Genomic DNA, 18996 nt, shown 5'->3' with positions numbered 1-18996 from the left:
ATGTAAAATGTATCCATGCCTCTTTTGAGCCTCTAAAACTTTAATTTACACAACATAAGTAAGAGCTGGCCAGCATGGACTTTGTCGAGGCAGGTGTGGAAGCTGTCAGTGTTTGACAGTAAGTAAGCTGCTGACTGGAGTGAAGGAGGCATCTCTGAAGGGAGGCAGAGATTTGGTTGCTGGTGGTGCCAGGCAGGTATCCACTGGGCTGCGTGTGCCCCTCTGGGCACCTCAAGCGGCTTTGGATGCAGACATCTTCAAGTCCTGGATCTAAATCCACGGTTATAGGATCCCCATTCCTGCCTTTCAGAGGAATGGTTTTCCAAATGCTGTTGGCACTTAATTATTTGGGAAAGATGAGCTCTGAACTCTTGCTTTCAGAATAACTGGGAGTTAACCAGCAGGAATATATCTGTAATCACGATGCCACTGACATTAGTGTGTGGTGATTGGATCCCTGGGTGCCGCTTTGAAAAGCACAAATCTACAGCAAACTTTGGGTTTAGTGATTCTGAAGTGTTTGTGGATTCTCATGTGTGTGTTAGTTTTTTGTGCTTTTGCAACATTTTACCAAAATGTTTTTGTACTTTTTTTTGGCAACATTTCACCAAAACAAGCTTGGAACAGTTGATAAACACAGTCACTCAAAAGCCCAACTCTTTAAAGTGCCACATGTTGCACTGCATAAAAACAGGTAAGACTATATTCAGGCATGTAAGTATAAAATTGTCAGAATACAAGAATAATTAGTCCATAGAAGAAAATGCTGATAAAGTGTTGATTGAAAGAGGGTCTTGTATGTGCTGGTGACTGTATTCCACCCTTGACGAAAAAGTGCCAGTGGGGCTTTCATAACTGAGCCCAGCTGGGAATAATTTTGGGTGGAGTTTTATTTGGAAACCTTTGTGTTTCACTAGAACCACCAGGTGTAAGAGTTTCCCATTTTTAGGTGTTAAATATGTAGGCTGGATGTGGGTGTGGGCAACCTGATCTAGCTGAACATGTCCCTGCTCATTGCACGGGGGTTGGACTAGATGAACTTTGAAGGTCCCTTCCAACTCAAACTATTCTATGATAAATGAGACCAATGTGATACTAGTTTTTCCTGCTACCAGGAGACTGGGCCCAAATTTCTCTTATTTAAAGACATCGTAAGATGGACAACCATACAGTTTTTGTATGAAGGCTTCCTTTAAAGACAGAGTGAATATCCTAGGACATTGGTTGGCTATATTTCTGGATGTTCTTTTGATCTTGTTATAGTTTTGTGTTTCTGAAGTCTGACTTGAGAAAACCAAAGTCCTCTGTGCTGGTTTTGGTTGAGGTAGAATTTACTTTCTTCATAGTAGTTAGTATAGGAGTATGGTTTGGATCTGTGCTGGAAACAGTGTTGATAATACAGGGATGTTTCAGTTATTGCTGAGTAGCACTTGCATGAAGTAAAGGCCTTTTCTGCTGCTCAAACCACCCCTCCAGTAAGAAGGCTAGGAGTGCACAAGGAGTTGGGAGGGGACACAACCAGTACAGCTGACCCCATCTGACCAAAGGGGTATTCCATACCATATGATGTACTCAGTATATAAAGGTGGGGGAAGAAGAAGGAAGGGAAATGCTGGGAATGATGGTGTTTGCCTTCCCAAGTCACCATTATGTGTGATGGAGCCCTGTTTTCCTGGAGATGGCTGAACAGCTTGCACAAGGTTGATGTATTTTCTGGAAAACAATAACTGCACTGCAGATGGCAGATCCCTGAGCCCTCCTAGCCAGCCACCCTCTCCCATAATGCCCATGTGCCTCAAGGAGGTGCCCAGCCTCATGGCTGTCATTGGCATCTCTGCATGCGGGGGGGCGATGCCGAGCAGAATGTGATCAGCTGGGGCTCTGCTGCCCTGCGAGGCTTCATCCTGCTGCTGCCAGGGTGAAAGGCCTGCAGTGCTGCTCAATGGCTTTCATGGTGTTTTTTCCTGAGACCAAACCTTAGTTCCTGGAATTGACTTAGGAATGAGAGGAGTATCTCCATGAGAACATTCTCTTCCTTGTCCTGGTACTCTTTGTGAACCAACTGATGCTCGAGGGGCACGGTCACAGCTACTATCTGTTGCAGTGTGTATCTACTCATTTAAGCCTTAGGTGGGGAACGTTGAGAATAGAAACTCTCAACAGTGCTGACTGGATGCTTGGCTTAATTTCTGTATGGTGAATTAGTCACACCTGCCTTGGTAACCACAAAAAGTCTTTGCTTCTTCTGGCCTAATCTCCTGCAAATGCCAGTTTATTAATAGTGCGTCTTTACTTTTTTCCCCTTTCCAGTGTTCCCAATATTCTCTGTCGCTCCTATAAGCACACAGTGGTTATGATAAAAACAAAAGCAACATCGTTTTCAAACTGTAAATTTCCTCTCTGGGAAGATGACAAATGCAATTGCAGGTCAGGATTTCTAGAGCCAGGTTATAGAATTTCTATTTGGGAGCCAAACCAGCAGAGTCAAAGTCAGGCTGCCACACCGTGTCTCAGGGAAGATGTCACCAATGCTATTTGACCCCGTGTCTTCTCTAGTATTTCATTTTGTCCTTTTAGTAGATCAATAGCGCAGACAGGAGAGCTGCGAAATCAGAAGTTGAAAATAAATATGTTCTGGTTCACCTTTGTTAACCAAAATATTACAAAGTACAAAAAGAATTGCTTCTCCTGACCTTCACATGCCTGTGGGGTGGTCTGGTGTGCCCCTTTTCTGAGTGGAGATTGTAGCAGAGAAGGAATGATGTGGGATGTGCCACACAGCACATCTGCAGCACTGGGCCTGTTTCCTAAATCCTGCCAGACTTGGGGTCCAGGCAGCTGTCATGGAAATGTTCCGTGGGGAAAATTGTGCCCTGATGCACCGGTCCTGTGCCTCTGCATATGAAGCTGGCTTGGCTGTGTTTATCTATCTGCCTTCATACATGTCTACACAATGGTGGTACATCTGCATGCAGTGCTCTTGCTTCCTGCTGCAGAAGTGCTGCCCACAGTGACTGCAAGAGTAGTGAGGGGAAACCATTGAAAAATGCCAGGCAACACCTGCAGGTGAGCAAACCCAATTCTTAGGTCATTGAAGCAATACCAGAGTTATGCAAATGTCAAGGAGCCAGCTCACTTGATGGGACTCTGATGCTCATGGGGAGGGGAACAGCCCCTCACCCCAGAACACTTCCAGGGATGGGGCAGCCACAACTTGTCCAGGCAACCTGTTGGATGGGGCTTGGAACAACCTGCTCTAGTGGAAGATGTCCCTGCCCGTGGCAGGGGGGTTGGAACTGGATGAGCTTTAAGGTCCCTTCCAACCCAAACCGTCCTATGAGTATATGATTTCCCACATCTCCAGCTGGTGCTGCCATGTCACTGTCAAGTGACACTACAAATATTGCGGAGCTGACATAACTTCCTGAGGGTGCCCCTTGGGCAGCCATATGTGAGCAACTTTTCCTTGTGTGTGCATGCACACATGCCAGCACAGAGGGGAAAGCAGTGTTTCCCTGCATTATGCATGTGCATGGTTGTTGCCAGTGACCCCTCCACCACACACTGCTCCAATGCCATGGTCCACCTTGCTTTTGCTATCATTTATTTAGTAAGGGCTCAGACTGTGGCCTTTGTCCCAACTGTAGCTTGCAGGACTTGCTACTACAGAGGTAGAGCAGAGCCCTTTACCCTTCCCTAAGAGGAGAGAGGGGACAAAGGCTCCCTGTATGGTCCTCTCTGATGCCAGAGCATCACTTTGCTTCTACCCAGGTTTGGACCCCACTTGTGGGTGCCCAGTCATCTGAGATGGCTGCAGTGCTGGGCTGTGGTGCTTTTCCCTTTCCCATCCTTGAACCCTGGTTCCCCTCTGCCAGCCCAAGCCACACCCCTTGTTCACTAGCACATCTTCTTAATTCAGGTGTGAAATGGTTAAGTTTCATTTTGGAAAGTTTGAACAGTCTGAGCTGCAGGGTAATTAGAGCTGCTGCTGTCAGCTTTCAGGGGAAAGGGAAATAGCCATGCCCATCCCGTCCACTTTTGTGGAATCTCAACTAAATTCCCATGCATTTCTGTGTAGTTATCTTCTCCAGCTAATTGTGTTCTGTGCAATCCATAACAGCTTCGACTTTGTTGCTTCAGTAATGGAAACAGGTTCAGAGAAATTTCTCCATGCAAAAACTGAGGTACTTATTAATGTGCTAATCGAAATTACTTACACTGAAGATGCTTGCAAACCGTTTTCTACCAGAACTGCAGAAAAGTTGGTTGGTCTGCAGAGGGGAAGAGTTTCACTTGAAGTGGAACACAGCCTTTGCTAGAAATAAACACAGGAGAAAACCCTGAGAGCTGTAATACAGCACTCTAGGTAGGCAACAAATGTTTGCAACATAAGGAAGAAACAAAGAAGAATTAATTTGCTCAAAGTTTCTCTTCTTTGCCATGCCTTCCAGACGGCAAGTATTGTCTGCTCACTCAGTGTTCGAGGGCCTGTTCTCTCTTCTCTCCAATGTTCAACTTTGGGCTTGGAGACCCCCTGGGTGGAAATGTACATGGGCTTGTAAAGACTTTTGAAATGGGTTTAATTCAGATCTTAAGTGAGCCTGGTTTGAACCTGGCTCCTCTTTCCATAAATCCTCCAGTCCTAGTGAAGAAAGGGGAACTGGGTGAAGCCCAGTACTGCGGGCCTGAAGGATCACCCTGCTTTAGACTTCAGAGCACATAAACTTGCTTCCAATCAGCTGCTACAAGGTGACATGATCTGGGGTCAGGCCTTAACCTCCCCTCCCATGATTGTCCAAAACCATTGGGAATGCACGGTTTGGATCATCTAGGATAGGCTGGAAATCACAGCAAAACTACCCAGTTCTCTGGACCTAAGCAATCCCAAGTTACCTGCTGGTCTGGACTTGGGGTAATTTCTGCCTGGTTAAATTAATTCCAGGGCCATCAAAGATTTTTGGCAGTGCACAAACAGATAATTCAAGTCAAGCATGTGTGAGGCTTAACTCTGGATTGATCTTAGCCTGTCGTCCATGCTCAACTCTCCATCACCCTTCTCCTCTTCCAGTGCTCCAGTGGTTACAGTTCACAACGTTTTTTACAGGGTTTTTCTCATCTACTTGGTTGAAAAAAGCTGGTAACAGGCTAAAACTTTGAGGCATCTTGCTTTCTTTCCCAAGGTGGTTAGAGGGTAGAGCCAAAATGACAGAGAAATAAGGTCAGGAAATAATGAAATGTGGCTTAAGAGAGAATATGCCACTTAACCAAGGCAGATACCTACCATCTTCATAAGATGAAAAGATGAAAGCCACAGTAGAGTGCAATTCAGATCTATCCTACAATGAAATATAATGGTATAAGTGTGTTTCTGCAAAGCACTTGTCATGTAATGAGTGTATCTTTGGTGGCTTCCTGCTTCTTTTATTTTTCTTTTTTTGTTGTTTGGTTTTGGGTGGTTGTTTCCACTGTTTGTGGCTGAGCTTTGGATGTTTGAGCCTGGTACATTCACAGGGTTGTTGCCCTCAGTTGCCAGCTGTGTGAAGGTCCTCAGCAGGACCGGCTGATGCTCTGGGCTGGGCACAGGTGTGTAGATTACAGCTGGTACTCTGCCTGGCCTGCTCCATGCCATGGGACCATCCCTCTGCCCACCACTGGCAGATGTGTCAGGGGCTCTGGGCTGCTTGCTTTGCTGTCCTGTGAGCCACAGAACATGAGCAGCCCTGTGCTCCTCCAGCCACTTATGAGCAGCACCTTTGCTGGGTGGCTTTTAGCAATGGTGTGCTTGCCATCTTTTGCCTTCCCGGGCAGCCTGCCAGTTCAGCTGATGGGGGATGTTCTACCACACCTGCAACTGCTGCTCCTGCCAAATAATCCAGGACATTGTGTGTAAAAACATGTGTGCAGCACCCAGAGGAGCTAAAGGCAAAGGTCTGGTGCTTCAGAGATCAGTGCTTAGTCTGAACGTGTTCTGGACTCCTCTTCATATTTTATGAAGCTTATCTCACCTTCCATAACAGTATGTGTCTATACAATATGTAGTTTGTGTGTTTGTTTTTTAATAGAAGGGTCGGAATTTAATCTGGGATACCATAAGAAAGGTGTGGGGATACCTGCTATTTTTGCTTATCCGTACCTCCTCCAGCATCTAGCCTGTTTATCAGCATCAGAGAAGTCCCAGCATAGCCTTCATTTCAAAGATGACTCATTTCCTTTTCTGTAACACTCTTACGTATTAGTGCTAATAATACTCCTACAGGGGGAAGTCATTGTTACAAAGGACTGCTGATAAACTTGCTCATCCTACTTTGCCTCTCAGATGGAATCACAAATTGTAGCCTCCGTGTTTTATGTTCTGTTGGAGAGAGTAATTTTGTTTTCAACCCTGGAATTTAAGTAACTTCCAAAGATGTGCTTGCATCCATTTGGAAACCAGTGGCATTAACCAAATAACCCCCCAGAGGTGTTTCTTTAAGACACTTGTGCTTGAGCCTTTGTTTATTGTGAGCAGTCTGAGGCAGGGTATTTGCTGACTGCCCTGTGCCCCATGTATGAGGGTGAAGTAGGGTCTGCTAGCGTTGTCACTGGTGCTGCTGATAATAAGGTAGTAATGTGATTTGCGTGATGAGGGATAAAGGATGCAAAGGCACCAGCAGTCATTTTTCCAGGCTCTGCTGCTGGCTGTAAGCCTAGCACTTCCTGTGGCATGTGCTTTGCTGTAGAGAGGGGGGTGGAGGAACGTGATGTTTTGGCTTTTTCCTGACCCTGATTTGTGAATTCTGACGTCTTCATTTTAATTTGAAGCCATTTTTTTTAAATGGCTGGTGGGAGAGCCAGGGATGCCATGTGGCTGGTGACAAATGTGGCAGCGGATGATCATGTTGCTGTTCTGGCATATGGCTAACACCAGCATAGGAAGGATGTTATTTTAAGACCCCTCCTTTGCTAGTGGAAGCGTGAGAAGCAGAACAGCGAGCCGTCTCACACAGCAGCAGCTGAGCTCTCATGGCAGACATCATGGCAGACATCTAACCTGATTTTTGTATTAAAAAAAGAAGGTTTGCTTTGTTTTGTAGAGCCTGTTTTGCATATGTCTGGCTGCACTATCCAAAGGGAGGAGGAACAAATACATCCTCTGGAAACAGCCTGGGTGACTTTTGTTCACATCCTTCTCACTGAAGAATGCTGAGACTCCATTGCCTTTGGGAAGAAGGTGCTGAGGAGCAGAGGATTTCAACCTGGGCACTACTGAATAGGCTGCATGTCTCGGGCATGCTGCCCAGCTTTGCATCTTGCCTCTGCTTCCCATTGTTATTGCTTGCAGTGACCTGAAAATGCAGCATTTCCCCCCAGAATCACTATGTTGCAGTGCTTGCTGAGTTATTAATTAGTTAGCTATTAATTGGTAGCTAATTAAGTCCTTGCTTAAACTTCTGGTGTCCCAAGCAGTGCACAAAAGCCCTTTGTTGTTGGAGAGTTAGGCAGGAGAACTGGTACTTTCATGTTGCCCGTCCAGTTTTCTCTCTGCTGCCTCCCCGAGGACGCGAGGGCTATTATTTAATACCCACAGTGGTGGCGCATCCCGGCTGGGTTCCCGCAGCATCTGGTGCGGTGGGTGGAGTGGGAGCTGCCGGGAACAGGAGAGCTGGTGCTGCCCTCGGAGACCTGCTGCGTGGAGCTGGGCAAGGCAGTGATTTAAACGTGGTGGCGGAAAAACTTCTCTTATAGCTGTTTGTTTCGCAAGAAAGGGGTTGTAACAGATGGGGGGTTGTGACCCAGCTGTCCATCTCGTGCCTGTACTGCTGCATCTCGTCAGTGAACCCTCCTTTGATCCCACTTCTGATCAGGCTACAACGTGGTGCAGTTGTACTGCTTCCTTCACTGACTGGGATAATGGAAACCCCTTTAATAATTGAGAGGATGAAATCTGCACTTGGGGTGGTGGATTTTGCAGGAAAAAATGCATAAATAGAGGCAGGCTGAGTGGGCATTGCCTGTGCTGACTGACAGCCATGTGGCCTTTCCTCTCCCCAGATAGTGATGTACATAGGCCAAGTCTCCAAGGACATCTTGAAGTGGCCTCGGCCCCTCTCACCACCTGTTGTCAAGCTGGAAATGAGGACGGACGCAGAGTATGGGATGCCTTCCACCCATGCCATGGCAGCTACTGCCATCTCCTTCTCCTTTCTCATTGCAACCATGAACCAGTACAAGGTAAGGGGTGCAAAAAGAAAAAGAGAGAAAAAAAGAGTTAGAAAAGCATGTGTCGGCTTCCAGAAAGCTACAGAAAACCAGCCAAGCCAAAGCTGTTGCTGCTTCCAGAGGAGCTATGTATTTATTCTCACAGGCTGTGAGAATATGTTTTTAGCTGTGGTTATCCATAGCTGGCTGATAATAGACACAAGAAGAGATTCAGTGGAAATCTCCTTTCTTTAGCATGAATCCCGTCAGCGCTGTGGGTGGGCTGCACTGCCCTGCCCTGCTGAGGTTTGGGGAGTTCACTGCGTTTTGTACGCAAGGTGATCACGAAGGGAGCCATGGTTCTGCTGCAGAAGATGCCCAGTGTCAACATTTCGTGCTCACCTTGTGCCTGCCAAGCCAATGCTGTACATTGGGAAATGCTGGCTCCCAGGGAAACCGAAGTAGCTCCATGTAGCCTGGATTTTGCATGATGCAGAAAAAGCATCCTTGGAAATTCTTTGGCTCTAACTTGTTTTAGACTAATAGTATACAACATGATTGATAGCTTGTTTGTCAAAGAGTTAACAGCAGTTTCACTGCACTGGCAGTACACTGCTTGAGGAGCGATCTCAATTATTTTCCCCAGACTTTCAGCCTTCAATCCTTCTAAAAGGTTTATTTCTCTTTTCTCCCCAATGATTATTTTTGTTTCATTTTGTGAATCCAAACATGTATTTCCTGTACTCTAGCAATAATAACTTCCAGGCTGCATCGTATTTAAGCATGTTTCTCAGTCCTCTGAGGGGTATTTCAAAGATAGACCCACGTAACTAGGAGGGCGCACAGTATGGCCAGGGGTCTTGTTGTCACAGAGTCCCTGGGTGTCATTCCTTCAGTGCCAGCGTGTATGCAGGGACAAAAGGTGGCCACCCTTTTAATGTAAGGTGCTGTGTCCTGGGGGCTGTAGCTCATAGGAATGGATATTTCTGAATTGCACCAGTATCTCTGAATTAATTTAAATTCCAGACTCCTCTGGTCCCTGCCATGAAGCAGTGGGCTTTGCTTCTGCCCACAGTGCAAGCATGAATGAGCAGGTCAGTGGTGCTTAAAGCTGCACGGCCAGCCCTCTGCTCCCTGGTAATCGTACGGTAACTGGTCAGAGCAGCTTGGCAGTGGGATGCGGACGGGCAGGAGGAGCCAGAAGATAGGATATTTGTCAGCCCTGGAAAACCAGATTCATCCCATGTGTAGAGCTGCCTGAAAGACCTGGTCAGCAGCGCTTTCTCCTCCTCCTCAATTGATAAGTTCTAGTGGGACACGCAGCTCTTCACAGGCTGTCTTGTACTTCCTGGAACCTGCTGTGAAACAACAAAGCTGCTGTAAAATAATTAAATGATTTGATTGCCTCTATTAAGAAGGAGAAATCTAGGAGTCCATTATGCTGCTATCCTCTGAAGCTGCCCATGTTGTCAATTGCCAGTGTGGAGCAGCTCCCATGTGGCCTGCTGAGGGGGGAATAAAGTGGATGTAAACCCCCCAAAGGCTTAGAGAATTGAGCAAAAAATAGTGTTTTATGAGCCAGGAGTGACATCTTCAGCCAGGTCTGAGCTCTCTGTCCCAAGGGCTGCAGTACCCAGGGAGGAAAGGGTCAGAAGTGAGTTGTTATGCTTAGAATTTCCACAGACGCATTTTTTCGCTGACCTGTGGCCACCCGTGTCAGTCGTCAGCCTCTCGGCTGTACCGGCTTGATGTCAAATCGGGTGAATTGATTTCATTTATTTGTATTTTGGGTTGGTTTATTTATTTATTTATTTTTTTTTCATAAAACTCTGCTTTATAGACTGAAAGGAGCCCACCAGTCTGCTCGGTTGCAGAATTTGAATGAGTGGATTAAGGGCTAATATGTTAAGCTTATTCTTTACCAAATGTGTTTTGGTTTGGGTATTTTTTTCCTTTCTTTTTTTTTCCTATTTGAATGTTGATTTATTTCAATACTTCTTCCCATGGTCATAGGGAATTCAGAGAGGGAATTAAGCAAAGCCAGCTTTATAAGAGGATGAATAAACCTTAAGTATCACAAGGAAGAGCAGTTCTGACTGCACAAATAGCTGGATTAGTTTCAGCCCAGCCATTGATTTTTCCCCTCCAAGCCCGCTGCTTGAGGACTATTGATCACACACCTTCTTGGCAGGCCCTGAAGCTATCATGTTCCCTTCAGGTGATTCGAGGCTGCAGTTCAACCTCAAGCATTGCTTGTACAACATGCTATGCCTTTTTTGCTTAAGGCTTTTAGCACTAACATGGATTTAGCAGCTAGCTATTGTGGGGGAAAAAACCTCTCCAAATTTCCTAGGCTTTCCCACACTAACACCTTCACAAAAGTGGACACCACAGAAAGCGAAATGGCCTTCCAGCAGGATTGCATGTTGGCCAATGTGAGGTCTTCTCTAGGGTCATATTAATCTCTTTGGGAAAGTAGATCCCAGGAGATGCTTCCCAATTGAGATCCTTATGTTAGCCTGGCTGTTTGGATGTTTTATTTCAGATATATACTGATGTTAAAGTGAATAACGGTGTAATCGAGTGTATTTATTTTTCCCTTTTCACAGTATCCATTTGAACTAGGTCTGGTAGCAGCGTTTGTGTTCTCGACGCTGGTGTGTCTCAGCAGGCTCTACACAGGGATGCACACAGTCCTGGTAAGGATGCCCTGCGCTGCCCTGTGCTGGTCATGCCTTCAGCTCTGCTTACCTTTAGTGATTCCTATCTCCAGCTCTTCAAGCGATCTTCATCCTTTCTAGTCCATGTCGCTGAGGAATATAGGAGTCATGCCACTAAAGTTCAGGCTGCCTGTTCAAAGGCAGCTGTGAGGAAATCCTCAGGCTATTGCTATTTGTGTCTCCAGGGGCACTCTTTATCCCATGAGGGAAGCAGCGGTGTGTGTGGGTTGAGGAGCGGGTGAGGTTGATGTGGCATCTGAATTGTACCTCTCTATTTTGAAATCTTAATTGTATGGAATGCACTTCGGCAACTGGCGCTGCTCTCGAGCTAAGCCTTTTGTGCAATAGTATCACTGTTGTCAGCAAGAAGTATTCTGGGCTGGTTTAGCCTGGGAGTGTCAGAGAAGGAATAGCACATTGATGAGTCACGCTGGTGACCAGTGGGGAGCAGAGGAGAGGCTAACACATGACAAGTGAGTTGCCTTTGGGGGACTGCGGGACAGCATATCTCCTGTTAACATATAAGACTATGGCACGTAATATTATGTCAAGCTTCTCATTTTTAGTGGGAAGGAAATTCGTTCTTAAAGGACTGAGATGCACAAATACTTCATCCAAAGAAAAAAAATCATAAAATATCCATGACTTTATATGACGGCCTTGATGGGCACAGTTGTTTAGAGATGTCAGTCCTACTTTAAGAACAGATTTCAGTGCAACTTTGATTATGCAGTAGCTGCTTTGTTTCTCATAAGAGGAAACATTATTGATCTGTTACATGCAGTGGTCAGAGGGGTTGTCCAGCTTTCTAAGTATAGATAAAAACTCCCAGCTACTTCCCTGCAGGAGTTTGATACTCATTGTTGGTTGTTTGCATATGCATAAATAATTGCATTTCTTTACAAAGTATGTTTGTAATAAGGAGACTCAGTGACTGTAAGAAAGGGAGCCCTTGTGAGGTTAAGGTTATCTATAAAATAGAGCTTGACCTTCCCTTTCAGGCCCAGTGGATCAAAACTATATATAAAATCAAAGCTGGAGACACCCTTTCTTGGCTAGTGACCTTAAGTCAGTCAGTAAAAATTCTTTGCATACTTCCCTTGCTGGTCCATCATAATGAGGCTTCTCTAAATTTAGATGGATTTTAGGGTAAAAAAGAAAAAGTTCTTTGTGCCTTTGACATGATAAAAAAGGGCTTTAAAAGAAAAAGCAGCTCCTTACTTGAAGTGTGAGCAGTGCTGCCTTTCAAAAGGGTGAATGTACTTTGCTTTGCACGACATGGTGGGGACGGAGCTGAGGAAATGCCTGGTGATCACAGCTGCCTAAATGCAATCTCTCTCTCTGTGGCCACATTCCACCTGCAATGACAGGTTCCTTTGGGAAAGAAGTGCAGTTCAGAGACATTTTCCACACTTGGAGGGTTGGCTCCCACCCTGAGCTGCCCAACATGTAATGGGGCCAAGGTGCAGGAGCTGCTCAGCCATGCCAGCAGCTGAAACAACCTCTGTCTAATGGATTCTTAACTGAGTTATTAATAGAAAATGAATGCTGACAGGATATAATTATGTATTAAGTGATCATAATATTTTAGGAGAGCAAATGAATGGGTAACATACTCATTGACTTAGTGTAACTGAATTTTTCCTGTTTGAGGAACCAGAGAAGGAGTGGCAAGGAGGTTGCATCATGCTTTGCTACAGCTGTAGCTGAAGCTCCACTGCACAGACTCATCTTTTGTAGTCTTGGCTCTACAAATCGATCTGTGTTTCAGCATTGCTGGTGTTGTTTTTGGATCAGGAGCAGCCTCAAAAAACACAGTCATGTCAGTAAAAGAGATGTTACCATTAAAGACCTTACGGAGAGGCATTAAGCTGGTATGTGGGCTATCTGGCCCATTATAGCCATATTGAAAGGAATACTATGTGTAGGCAAAAGGGAATAAACACCCGTTTCGTGGGCTGTTACCAGGAGAGCATCACCCAGCTAGAGGGTGGGGTAGAAGCAATGCACTTGCACTGCCAAGAGATAATTACAATAACCCACCTGCACCACCTCAACATAGGCATATCCCACGTGCGTGGAGAAGCAGAGGAAAGGCAGGGTCCTTCCTTTTAGGTCTTAAATGATGGAGTAGGAGAAGCTGACAGAAAAGGAATCTGGAATTACCTGGGAAGGGAAAAGTAAAAATTTGGATGCATTTTGAAACAACAAATCTGTAAATTTTTAGAGGTTATTTTTAAGGAACAAAAAGCAATTAGAGACAATAGGACTGTTTTGATGGTGTTTATTTTTTCCCCCAGAGAATCATATTTTAGAAAATACCCATTTACTGTCCGTCTTAAAACTTTGGCCTGATTTCTGGTTTGTGCCTCAGCAAGGTGAACAAGTTTTTCTGTCTCACCACTGCTGGAGCATGTTTGAGTCATCTTGTGTTTGAAATGATGGGTGATGGTGCTCATGTTAGTGCACAGTTTTTCAAGGTCATAGAATGGTTTGGGTTGGAAGGGACCTTTAAACATCATCTAGGTCCAACCCCTCTGCCAGGGTTGATTTGAGCAAGATCATTGCAAATCCTATCAGGGAGAACTTTGAGGTCAGCCCCCAAAGCGGGAAGAGGAAGAGAGGTTTTTAGCCATCATTTAACACTTCAGGGTCAGAAGTAGATGTTTCTTAATGCACCAAGCATTTGGGTTTAGTGTTTGCTGTGGTGACAGAGCTAGGTCTCCTCCTGGCTGCCATGCATGCTGCCCTGTTTCCAGCCAGCAGCAGGGGCTTGGGGTGGCAGCCACTCACTCCAGAGCCACAGCTGATGTTGTGACAACCTGACTGGTACTGCAGCTTCCCCTCTTGCAGCCCTGAGTTAAAAGCAATAATGTCCTGTACTGGCCAGCGAGGGTAGGTTACAGGGAGAAGTGAAAAGGTCACTTTTTATGACCAAAAAGAAACCTGGAAGTTGTTTCTCTAAACAAAGTAAATAGTTTCTTTTTTCCCTGAGGTGCACTGACTCAGTCTTGGTGCACGTATTGGTGATCACGCCCCTGGGAGAGGGTACACTGCAGCCCCCACACTTAGCTCCTTTGTTGTATCTTGTTTTTTAACACCACCATTGATCCTGAAATTAACTTAAATATTTTAAAGCTGTGATAAACAACGAACTGGCATCACTTTACACTCTGTGACAGTGCAGTCCTCTGGGGATGAAACAGTAATCTCTAGGAACGGAAAACAAGTAAGATTTTTGTTTGGGAGAGTGAGTCGCATCTCAGACTAAATGAAAGTATGAAGGGAGTTCAGGCAATAAGTGACCATACACATGACAATAGGAAAAGTGTTACTTTTTCTTTGACTGGCAATTTCGTGGAAGATGCTTGAGTACCACCGTGTTCGGTGTGCTGGTTGGATATTTTGGGGGCATTTTGCAAATATTTGCAATTCCAACCTTAGTTGCAATGGGAAGAGCATAGAAGGGTCTTGCTTTCAGAAAGCTTTTGCAATCCTAAACCAAACTGTGCTGGGACCTTGTGAAACAAAAAAACCAGCCCGGAGCAAGAAGGGCAGCAGTGGTGCTGGTACCCATGGAACATGCTGCTACCATGCTCCCTCAGTGATGGGCAGTTTTGCTTCCCAGGCATCAAATGCAACTGGATGTTTACCTCATTTTTATTATTTATACATTTTTTAATATACCTGTAGCACAGGAAAATATCTTGAATGACTTGCAGTGTGAGAAACCCAATAGTGGCCTGTTCTTTAGGCAGCAAAACAAAATGACAGCTCTAGTTAAAATCGATAGGAGTGAGGTCCGCTCTTGTGTCAAAACCAAACAGATGCTCGTCACTGCAGAGGAGGCAGGAGATGCTGTATGGGAGCAGGGCTGAAGACGCATAGCAAAGGGGGAGCTTTTTGGGAGGGATGGAGCCTGTGGAGGATTTATCTATGCTTTTGGAGCTGGACTATCCCAGCAGGGAAATTGGAGGGTTTAAGCTTTGCCAGTAGTGCAGCACCTTGAGCAAAATGTGTGCCTGCCCTCATTTAAAAATTCCTTTATAATTGTGGGTTTGGAGAGAGGCTAATGTGCTTACACAGGCAGACAGGCAAGAATGTGCTTCCTGGGAGTGCTAACAGCAGCTGGGAAAAGCTAAGGTCCTGCTCCTGGGTGCACAGTAGGGAGAGTCCAGAAAAGCAGTTTTTCTCACAGAAATCAGATCCATCCCTCCTCTTCCCACCTTCTCCATAGTTTAACGGGTGAGGGGGGTTAATCATTAATTCTGCACTGCTAAACGTCTTTGTCTGGTGTTGGTCTTGAACTCACACGCTTCTTCTGGGTATTCAGAAAATCGAACTTCTGCCCATGCATACCAGAACTAAAGAGAGTCACTACTGGTGGCTGTGGCTGGGTATATCTTGCACTCTCCAGAAGCACCTAGTAAGGAATCTCCAAAATGAGAAGCCCATATATTAGTGGATGAGAGAGCAGGGAACAGAATAAACCACTGGTCTCCCAACTTTTTTGACCAGTAAAAAATTCTGAGCATGCACCCTTAATATATGTCTATTTCTTTATGAATTATATACCTGTGTCGATATGTACAAAATGTAAATTAAAGAGGATGAAATAAGCACTACTTTTAAAATATTTTTCATTTTTTGTTACTTGGTAGTGGTGCAAAAAGTATTTTCTTCCCACGGCCTGATGGGTTTCCTTGTGCACCCAGTTTGGAGACTGCTGATTGGGAGCAGAATTGGTTATCTGAGTCCTTGACAACTACAGGAGCTGTGTTACCGTATGGCGACACACTGTATGGTCTGGCTTGACCAGGAGGGTGACAAAATTCAGGCGACTTTAATCAGGTCTGTAAATAGAGGCTGTCTGTGCCCTGGCTGGGAGCTGCTGGAGTCAGCTGCATAAATCTCAGCAAAGCCTTTGTTAGGGGAATATTAATGTTTGGTTTTAATGTTTTCTATTGGAACTGAAAAGCATGTGAACAGCTTTTCAGTTTCACTCCTTGATTGCACATGGAGGGGGCATGGAGATATCAGGACTTTCTCTTCTAATATGAGGTAGACAAACAGTGGGGTGGGACATGGAGGTACAGGAGGGTGATAGGATTTCCGAGCATCAGTGCTAGGACCAGCCCCCAGCTCTTTTGTGTTGATGCAGTACTTTGTGTTGGGCCAAATACATGCCTTCTGGTGTAAAGTTATAATCTAAAACTTGGTGTCAAAAGATGGATTATCTTGAAATATTGACACCTAATGGTATTTTATGTATCAGGCATCTGTGAAAAATTTTGTGAATTTACATGGCTATCCCCATGTCATAGATGAGGGAATACACGTAAGTGGAAATCTATATTAAGAATATGCAAAATGGCTCTGGAAGTTGCTTAAAACCCAATGTCCTGTGAATCTATTGCCTGGAAGTTATAAAGAGCTAAATTTCAGCCATACTGGTGTAATGCATTTAACAAAAAGTCATTAAATATTTCTGTTGTGGAAAAGTCCCCTCATTCCTGCCTAACTGTAAGTGAAGTTCTTATAAATAATTCATTTTAGCCTGTGACCAGGCATGGTAGGAGTCAACTGTCATGACTCAGTGAAAAAGATAGAATCTTGAGAAGAGGATGTTTCTGTCCATGATTTTGCAGTGCATTTCGTGGTCAGAGTACAAACTCTGCTGCCTCCTGAGTGATGCAAGGGGAGCAGCAGAGGGAAATTTATTATATTGTTTTTTGTCTAGCTGCTCTTATACAGAGGGATTTTGTTAGGGGTTACCTGCTTGTCTCCTTTCCCAGCCGTGCAGTTGAAAACAGTCAAGTTCTCAAAACACCTTATTTGCCTCTGTTAATAAATCAAGTTTTAACTATGCACTTGCCTCAGGCACTTTACTGTAAACTGGGTTTCAGAGGCTTGGGCAACCAATTTCTTCCTAATGTATTCCTGCCCAGTGGTGCTTACCTGTCACCATGGCTGGCAGAAATCACGGCACATCCCGCAGCTCTGCACTTTTCTCCCCTGCAGCCTGTGTTCCTGGACTGAATGCTTGCTCTGACAAAAGACAGCATCTTCCTATTTATGCAAAGCAAGCAAGTGATAATCTTACTGTTATGATGAAATTACCTGTAGGATTATGGGAGGGGTTTTTATGAAGGCAGCTTACCTGAGATGGAGTTGTGCGTGTGCCTTTTCCATTGAGGTCATAGGTGAAGAGTGCCCTTAAAGCATGAAGGCAAATGAGGGGGAGAATCTCACTTGTTTAGGAGAAAAGTATAGGTCGACAGATACATTCACATGGGCAGGGCTAAGGTTGGGTTTATGGATTGTTGCGTTTTGCTTAGCACAGGCTTCAGGTTGTCACTATGTGTGGACAGCACCATTGCTGTGAATTCAGGGCATTCCTCCACTGCTACGCACCCGTGAATGCAGATAGTGGTCTTTTATGACAACCCGAGAATATCTGTTTTACCTCCCAGGTCTCACAAAGCTTTTAAATGTGATCTCTTTGCAGGACGTGATTGGTGGAGCGCTGATATCGGCTGTGCTGCTTGTGCTCTTGTATCCTGCGTGGGACATGATAGATCACTTGCTATTAACTAGTCCCTTCTGTCCACTGCTTTGCATAGTTGTGCCTCTTGTCTTATGTTACAACTACCCCAAACTAGAGTATTATAGCCCTACCAGGGCAGACACCACTACTATCTTAGGAGCAGGAGCTGGAGCAACTGTGGGATTTTGGTTAAACAACCAGTATGCTGCACCAGCCTACACCAGCAGAAATTTTCAGCTTGGATTTCCTCTGATCACCAGTAAAATAGTGGTGGTCGTGCTAGCCAGGTTCTTCGTAGGGATCTTTGTTGTTCTTTTGACACGACAGCTCATGAAGAGCGTGGCTCTTGGCATGCTGGGTTATCGATACAAGTTTCCCATTGGTGACCTGGAAGCACGGAGGCGACTGGAAGTTGAAGTCCCATATAAATTTATAACGTACTCTTCAGTTGGCTTCAGTGCAACCGTGATTGTGCCACTGCTGCACAAGCTGTTAGGATTGATGTGAGTGCAACGCCTTCCTTACCAATTAATGTATGGCACCACCATTCCAGAGATGCGATGAGTCTGTCAAGGCTGGTGACTTGACCAAAAAGTGTTTTATTCCTTTCTGCACTTGGTGTGGTGGTTGACCCTGGCCCACCAGATCTGCAGTATCACCCCCTCCTCAGCTCAACGGGGGAGAGAAAATATAATGAAAGGCTTGTGGGCCAGAACAAGGACAGGGAGAGATCACTCAGCAATTACCATCATGGGCAAAACAGACTCAACTTGAGAAAAAAATTAATTTATTACCAATCAAATCAGAGTAGGATAAGGAGAAATAAAACCAGGTCTTAAAAACACCTTTCTTCAACCCCTCCCTTCTTCCCAGGCTTGGCTTTACTCCCGAATTATCTACCTCCTCCCTCCTAGCGGTGCAGGAGGACAGGGAAATGGGATTGTGTTCAGTTCATCACATGTTGTTTTTGCTGCTCTCTCCTCTTCAGGGGAGGACTCCTCACACTCTTACCCTGCTCTAGCCTGGGGTCCCACCCATGAGAAATAGTTCTCTACCATCTTCTCCAATGAAAGTCCCTCCCACAAGCTGTAGCTCTTCACCAACTGCTCCATTGTGGGTCCCTTCCATGGGATGCAGTTCTCCAGGAACAAATTGCTCTAGTGTGGGTCCCTGATTGGTCACAAGTCCTGGAGCAAACCTGCCCCAGCACAGGCTTCTCTCTGCATGGGGTCACAGACTCCTTTGGATATCCACGTGTTCCGATGTGGGGTCCTCCATGGGCTGTAGGGGAAGCTCTGCTCCAGTGCCTGGAGCACCTCCTTTCTCTTCTTCCTCACTGATCTTGATGTCTGCAGAGCTCTTTCTCACACATCATCTCACATCTCTCTTCTCTATCTGCAATTGTTGCACAGGGTTTTTTTTCCCCTTCTTAAATATATTATCCTAGAGGTGTTATCACCATTGCTGATGGGCTTGGTCTTGGCCTTGGACTTGGCTAGCAGCGGGTCCATATTGGAGCTGGATGGCATTGGCTTTATGAGACACAGGGGA

At 45.3% G+C, this 18996-nt stretch overlaps 1 protein-coding gene across 1 annotated transcript in view; it reads left to right on the top strand.

Moving 5' to 3' along the window:
- SGPP2 (sphingosine-1-phosphate phosphatase 2) overlaps nucleotides 1-17952 on the top strand; it is a gene marked incomplete at both ends in the record, with an annotated part of 36720 nt that extends 18768 nt beyond the window's left edge. The window contains 3 exons of the mRNA XM_080623441.1: nucleotides 8032-8211; nucleotides 10788-10877; nucleotides 17407-17952. Of these exons, the coding sequence (XP_080479567.1) occupies nucleotides 8032-8211; nucleotides 10788-10877; nucleotides 17407-17952 (816 nt within the window). The remainder of the gene's footprint in view (nucleotides 1-8031; nucleotides 8212-10787; nucleotides 10878-17406) is intronic.
- Between the last annotated feature and the right edge of the window lie 1044 nt (nucleotides 17953-18996).

The sequence above is a fragment of the Psittacula echo genome (assembly GCF_963264785.1).
Source record: "Psittacula echo genome assembly, chromosome: 7".
In the NCBI taxonomy this organism is placed as follows: Eukaryota; Metazoa; Chordata; class Aves; order Psittaciformes; family Psittacidae; genus Psittacula; species Psittacula echo.
This window is presented reverse-complemented; position numbering and strand designations above follow the sequence as displayed.